At 43.0% G+C, this 7,500-nt stretch overlaps 1 protein-coding gene across 6 annotated transcripts in view; it reads left to right on the forward strand.

Moving 5' to 3' along the window:
- The window catches only part of LOC116056251 (spectrin beta chain, non-erythrocytic 1), a 197,380-nt gene that overhangs the window by 133,980 nt on the left and 55,900 nt on the right, over positions 1–7,500 (forward strand). For all 6 annotated transcript variants that reach the window (XM_031308414.2, XM_035991915.1, XM_035991914.1 and 3 more), the window contains 5 exons: positions 1,592–1,750; positions 2,616–2,711; positions 3,690–3,896; positions 6,283–6,436; positions 7,083–7,234. In XM_031308414.2, coding sequence (XP_031164274.1) covers positions 1,592–1,750; positions 2,616–2,711; positions 3,690–3,896; positions 6,283–6,436; positions 7,083–7,234 — 768 coding nt within the window. The remainder of the gene's footprint in view (positions 1–1,591; positions 1,751–2,615; positions 2,712–3,689; positions 3,897–6,282; positions 6,437–7,082; positions 7,235–7,500) is intronic.

A 7,500-nucleotide genomic window follows, 5' to 3' on the forward strand; every position in this document is an offset into this window, starting at 1 on the left:
AATGAGAGACTGGACTTCATTTTAGCGTTAACAAAGTCTAATTTAATCCATATTTGACTACTTTTACATGCATTTAATATTCCGTTTTTTACTCTTATTTTGAAAAACACAACACTTCGACTTAACTCTGACTAGTACCGAAACGTTTTAAAACTTTTAAATTAACTTTCCAGACACAATTTTTAACCCGTAAATTACGACTTCAAGTCACGACTCACGACTTGGTAGCGTTCCAGGCAATGTCACGTTAACGTTAGCTAGCGGCTACCTAACGTTGACGTTAGCTAGCGCTAGCTGATACTATCGATTTCTAGTCTGCGACATATTTTGGCCTTCATTTAATAAACATAACCTGTATTAGTACACAATCGTATGTGTATTGTTTTGATTACAATGTGCGGAATTACTTTACGTTGCCTATTCATGTCTATTTATTTCCGTTTCTCACCGTTAATCACCGGCGTCTGTACAGCATCAACAGAGGTCTTCATTGTTGTTTATGTGTGTGTGACATCAAAACTGTAACTGGGAGTACAACCATCTGGTACCAGTTCACGGGGAGTAAGTTACGGGTTTGACTGCCGTTCCAGGGCACTTTCACGGGAAGAAGGTTGTGAAAACACGAGTTACGGGCTGCCTGGAACGCAGCATAATACAACATAATTAAGACAACAATGCTATAGTGCTCAACAGTGACCGCCCACTTTTTTTCATCTCTTTCTGTGTGTGTTTTTCACCCATTCAGTTGCTTCATTGACGTTTCGAAAATTGCTTATATATAGAGTTTTAAGTCTGTAACCGAGCCAACCAGCTACGAGAGCGTAACACGTTTAATTCGGCGCAAAAAAACATTTTGAAAACGGCAAAAAAGGCAAAAGGTCAGAGACCGCGTACGGAAACTATCAGAGACTTCAATGGTAGAAGCTCGCTCTAGACGTTCGCGGTTTCGCGGGTACGGTAAACGTTTCTATGGTAACAGCGAGTTGGACCAATCAGAGACATTGCTGTTACGCTTAGGATTGTGGGTAGTGTAGTTTTTCTCCATAAGATCGCGGATAAAACATGTTTTTCTTAAAACAAGGTTGATATCATACGGACTTCTAGCTTCTACAGGAGCAGAAACCGTCGTTACACAACCACGTAGACATTATGGGATGGTTTAGACATTATGGGATGGTTTAGACATTATGGGATGGTTTAGACCATGTAGCTCGGGGTCAGTCTACCTCGGATGGTTTAGACATTATTGGATGGTTTAGACATTATGGGATGGTTTAGACTTTATGGGATGGTTTAGACTTTATGGGATGGTTTAGACATTATGGGATGGTTTAGACATTATGGGATGGTTTAGACTTTATGGGATGGTTTAGACATTATGGGATGGTTTAGACTTTATAGGATGGTTTAGACATTATGGGATGGTTTAGACCACGTAGCTCGGGACCAGTCTACCTCGGATGGTTTAGACATTATGACTGATAATCTAAATCCTTATGGAGAAAATGAATGGGATTTTTACTTCCGGAGTCAGCTGTGGGCGGGACTGTTGAGGTCTATAGTAACCAAGGGTGGTGTGCGTTTGTTTTAGGCGTGGGAGCGTCTGGAGAAGGCGGAGCACGAGCGAGAGCTGGCTCTGCGGACGGAGCTGATTCGCCAGGAGAAGCTGGAGCAGCTCGCCCGCCGCTTTGACCGCAAGGCCGCCATGAGGGAGACGTGGCTGAGCGAGAACCAGCGGCTGGTCTCCCAGGTAACACACATCTTCCATACCATCATAAACAGTCCCTCAGTTGTTGTTGTTGTTGTTGTTGTTTGTTTTTTCTAATACATCCATAAAAGTCTTAATAGTCTTATAATAATAACGTATGTTCCTCTGTCCTTTACTTTGCACCCTCTCCTCTCCTCTCTTTCCTTTTTTTTCTCCTTGTCTCACTTACTTCTTTCCTCTTCCTGTCCTTGTCTCCTTTTCTATATACTCTTTGTTTCCTTTCCTCTTTCCTCTTCTTTCTCTTGCCTCCTTTCCTCTTCTCCTCCCTGTGTTTCCCTGTCTCTCTCCTGTCCTTGTATCCCTTGTTACACTTTCCTCTCCTTGCCTCCTCTCCTCCTCTCCTCCCGGTTTCCCTCTTTCCTCTCCTTGCCTCCTCTCCTCCCGGTTTCCCTCTTTCTTCTCCTTGCCTCCTTTCCTCCTCTCCTCCCTTTGTTTCCCTGTCTCTTTCCTCTTCCTGTCTCCTTTCTTCTCTCCTGTCCTTGTCTCCTTTTCTATATACTCTTTTTTTCCTTTCTTCTTTCCTCTTCTTGTGTCACTTTCTCTTGCCCTCTCTCCTCCTCTCCTCCCTGTGTTTCCCTGTCTCTTTCCTCTCCTTGCCTCCTTTCCTTCTCTCTGTTTCCTTTCTTCTTTCCTCTTCTTGTCTCCTTGCCTCTCTCCTGTTCTTGTCTCCCGTGTTACACTTTCTCTCCTTACCTCCTTTCTTCTCTCCTCTCCTTTTCTCCTTTCATATCTCCGTGATTTGTTTCCTTTACTTTTTCTCGCTCCCTATGTCCTTTCCTCTCTCCTCTCCTTTCTCCCCTGCTTGTCTCCCTCCTCCTCCTCTCCTCTCCTTGTTTCCTTTCCTCAGGATAACTTTGGATTTGACCTGCAGGCCGTAGAAGCGGCTACTAAGAAACATGAAGCCATAGAAACGGACATCGCCGCCTACGAGGAGCGAGTTCAGGTCAGAATTAGACAGAATTACACTTCAGATTAAGATCAAACTATGGATTAGATCGGTGCAGACAGTGTGTGTGTGTGTGTGTGTGTGTGTGTGTGTGTGTGTGAAGAAACCTAGATAAAGGGGGTAGGACCAGAATAGTCTGCTGAGGATTTAGTGTTTGTTGGTTGTCGTGCCTGTACTGATGTTCAAAACAAACTCAACTTTATAAAGAATGTCACAAAACATTTCAATCAGTTTTTCCGACATGTTTGGAAGTGTAGGAAACTCAAAACAAGGAGACATCTGTCCTTTTTCTCTTCCATTCATCCCTCCTCTCTCTCTCTTTCTCTCTCTCTCTCTCTCTCTCTCTCTCTCTGTCTCTCTCTCTGTCTCTCTCTCTCTCTCTCTCTGTCTCTCTCTCTCTCTCCCTCTCTCTCTCTTTCTCTCTGTATTTCTCTCTCTCTCGACCTGTCTGTCTGTCTCTCTGTCTTTCTGTCTCTCTCTCTCTCTCTCTGTCTCTCTCTCTGTCTCTCTCTCTCTCTCCCTCTCTCTCTCTCTCTCTGTATTTCTCTCTCTCTCTCTCTCTCGACCTGTCTGTCTGTCTCTCTGTCTTTCTGTCTCTCTCTCTCTCTCTCTCTATCTGTCTCAATTGGTCTCTGTCTTGCTCTTTCGCTCTCTCTCTCTCTCTCTCTCTCTCGACCTGTCTCTCTGTCTCTCTCTCTCTGTCTCTCTCTCTCTCTCTCTCTCTCTCTCTCTCTCTCTCTCTCTCTCTCTCTCTCTCTCTCTCTCTCTCTCTCTCTCTCTGTCTCTCTCTCTCTCTGTCTCTCTCTCTCTCTCTCTCTCTCTCTCTCGACCTGTCTGTCTCTCTCTCTCTCGACCTGTCTGTCTCTCTCTCTCTCGACCTGTCTCTCTCTCTCTCTCTGTCTCTGTCTCTGTCTCTCTCTCTCTCTCTCTCTCTATGTCTCTTTCTCTCTCCCTCTCTATCTCTCTCTGGCGCAGGCGGTGGTTTCCGTGGCGAAAGAGATGGAGACGGAGAATTACCACGACATCAAACGCATCACGGCGAGGAAGGACAACGTGATCCGTCTGTGGGAGTACCTGCTGGAGCTGCTGAAGGCTCGGCGGCTGCGTCTGGAGATGAACCTGGGCCTGCAGAGAGTCTTCCAGGAGATGCTCTACATCATGGACTGGATGGACGAGATGAAGGTGTGTGTGGGGCGGAGTGCATTCAGAAGCTCGGTCTCCGTTCACAGCCTGCCCGAAACAATTTAGTGTCCTAGGCAAGATTTCAGCAGTTTCTGTTGCTTTCTTCCCCAGTTTTGTTGATTTTTTTCAATATTTTTTTTTTATGCTATTTTCACAGTTTTTGACCCTTTCTTTTAACACTTTTGTCATTTTTTTCAACACGTTGGTCGTTTTTCTATAATGTTTTTTTTTTTTTCGTGCTGTTTTCACAGTGTTTTGCTGCTTTTTTGCCATTTTTCTCAACACGTTGGTTGTTTTTCTACAATATTTTTTTTTCTTGCTATTTTCACGGTGTTTTGCCGTTTTTTTGCCATTTTTCTGCCATTTTTTTCAACACATTGGACGTTTTTCAGTGTTTTTTTGTGCTATTTTCATATTTTTTCTGCTTTTTTTTTTTTTCCATTTTTCTGCCATTTTTCTCAACACTTTTGTCATTTTTTAAAAATGTTTTTTTTGTGCTATTTTCACAGTGTTTTGACGCTTTTTTGCCACTTCCTTTTAACACTTTTGTCATTTTGTACCGACTCCCTGTCCATCACCGTATTGACTTTAAGATTCTTCTTCTCACCTTCAAAGCCCTCCATAATCTCGCTCCTCCATACGTCTCTGAACTCCTTCAGCCCTACGCTCCGATCCTCCTCTTCCTCACTGCAGAAGGAGTGGAAAGCACCACTCCTTCTGCCCGCCTGTCACAACGGGGTTGAGAGCCTTCAGCCATTCTGGTCCTCGCCTTTGGAACTCCCTCCCATTATCCATCCATACCATAGAGTCTCTACTAGGGTTGGGTACCGAAACGCCGGTGCCAATAGGGGACCGGTTCCGACCTAAACGGTAGTAACGAGACCGAATAAGAACGAAAATTTGGGTGCCTTATTTGGGTGCCTGACTTTCCACTCCACTCACCAGCAGGTAACGTTAGCCTAGCTTTAGCTAGCAGCTGGATTAAACAGGTTAAATGCTGACAGCTAACGTTAAACAGTGTAAAGTGTGACTGTATTTCAACAGTGTGCTCTGCAGCAGCAGATGACGACGTCGGAAAAACACAGACGGTGCGTTCACTGAAACTGGTAACCTACAGCCTTGTGGTGCATTCAGAGTTATTGTAAAATACCCTTTTCCCATCTGGTTGTTGTTTTTGTCATTTAACAGCAATTTACTGGTGAAATAAGTTATTGTTTATTATAAGTTATAGTTATTACATTACTATTAAATCATTTAATTTTGACCATATGGCCGTAGTAATAAACAAGTTGTTCTTAAATGTCGCCGACTGTTGTTTAGTACCCTTCTTTTTTTTCTTCTTTTTTTTTTAACTTTCTTAAAAAGTATCGGTTCAGGCACCGTTTAGGCACCGGCACCGTTTTAAAAGTACCGCTTTAGCACCGGTATCGGGAAAAAACCCAAACCATACCCAACCCTAGTCCCTACCCACCTTTAAAACCTCCCTCAAACCCACCTTTTCCAAAAGGCCTACCCCACAGGATACACTCCCCACCAAAATAATGGATAGATTCCTTTATTTTAATTTTTCAATCTCAATCTTTTAAATGTGTTCATTTTAATTTAATTATATTTGCCTTTTTAACTGTATTTTTGCTTGTTGAGTGCTATGAAAGGCGCCCATAAATAAAATGTATTATCATTATTATTATTATTTAATTATTTTTTATGTTTTTTTTATGCTATTTTCACAATTTTTGCTGCTTTTTTCAACAATTTAGTAATGACAGATTCACACATTTTTCTTTTGTTTACAGTAAATAAATAATTACAAATCTTAAAATCAAGTTCATAAAGTCACTTTCTTTGCATTCATTTGATTCCCAATCAAGATCCACTGGTAAAAAATTGCTTTCGATTGTTAATATGGACTTAATATCTGTTCTGAAATGCAAAATAATAGAATTTTAATCATGTGATAAAATATGCGATTAATCGTGATTAACTATAGAAATTCAGCGATTAATCGCGATTAAAAAAAAATTTATCGTTTGACAGCCCTAATTTAATTTACTTATATTTGTCTTTTTAACTGTATTTTTGCTCGTTGAGTGCTATGAAAGGCGCCCATAAATAATTCTTATTATTTATTTATTTTTTATGGGTTTTTTTGTGCTATTTTCACAATTTTTGCTGCTTTTTTCAACACTTTTGTCTTTTAGAAGTCTGGACCGCGTTTTCTGTTTTCAGTGATTCAGCAGAGTTTTTCTGAGAATCTGCTCCAGTGACTTTGCTGAGACTGCACCGTGGAATCAGACTTGATACTGCTGCTGATGTCTTGGCGTTAACTCCTCCATGTGTCAGTCCTGAGAGGATGTTCTGACCTTTGACCTCTGTGTGCGTGCAGATGCTGCTGCTCTCGCAGGATTACGGGAAACACCTGCTGGGAGTAGAGGACCTGCTCCAGAAACACGCGCTGGTGGAGGCTGACATCAGCATCCAGGCAGACCGCGTCCGCAACGTCAACCGCAACGCACAGAAGTTCGCCGACGACATGGAGGGTGAGACAGACAGACATGGAGACAGACAGACAGACAGACAGACAGAGATAGACAGAGAGACAGACAGACAGACATGGAGACAGACAGACAGACAGACAGAGAGACATGGAGACAGACAGACAGACATGGAGACAGACAGACAGACAGAGATAGACAGAGTAACAGACAGACATGCAGACAGATAGACAGACATGGAGACAGACAGAGAAACATGGAGACAGAGAGACAGACAGAGAGAAAGACAGACACACAGACAGAGACACACAGACACAGTTAGACAGACAGACACACAGTTAGACAGACAGACAGACACAGACAAACACACAGACAGACAGACAGACAGAGACAGACACACAGACAGACACACAGACAGACACACACACACACACACACACACACACACATACATACACACACACGCACACACACACATAAACACACAAACACACACACACACACACACAAACACACACACACACACACACAGACAGACAGACAGACAGACAGACAGATGGACAAACGGACAGAACATATTTTAGCTCATCATCTTTCTCTCTCTCTACTATTGTCTCTCATGACCTTTCCTCTTCCTCTTCCTCTTCCTCCCCCCCTCTTCCTCTTCCTCCCCCCTCTTCCTCTTCCTCAGGTTATAAACCATGTGATCCTCAGATCATCCGGGATCGGGTCGCCCACATGGACTTCTGCTACCAGGAGCTGAGTCAGCTGGCGGCCGAGCGCCGCGCTCGCCTCGAGGAGTCCCGCCGCCTCTGGAAGTTCTTCTGGGAAATGGCCGAAGAGGTTCAATATTATTCCTGTTATTATAATTATTGATACTTCACATTCATTCATTCATTCATTCAGCCTTTATTTAGACTGGAGAGATGAGTGAGGGTCATTTACAACGACATCGAGTCACAAAGACACAGAAAACATCACAGAAACGGAAGCAGCGCCATCAGAAGAACAACTTTCCCAAATGGACAAAAACTATTTGATAAACCAATCAGGCCAGCTGGGATGTAAAGTCATTACAAACTACAAGTTTGGAGGTTTGAAATCAGATT

The sequence above is a fragment of the Sander lucioperca genome, chromosome 15 (genome assembly GCF_008315115.2).
Source record: "Sander lucioperca isolate FBNREF2018 chromosome 15, SLUC_FBN_1.2, whole genome shotgun sequence".
NCBI lineage: Eukaryota > Metazoa > Chordata > Actinopteri > Perciformes > Percidae > Sander > Sander lucioperca.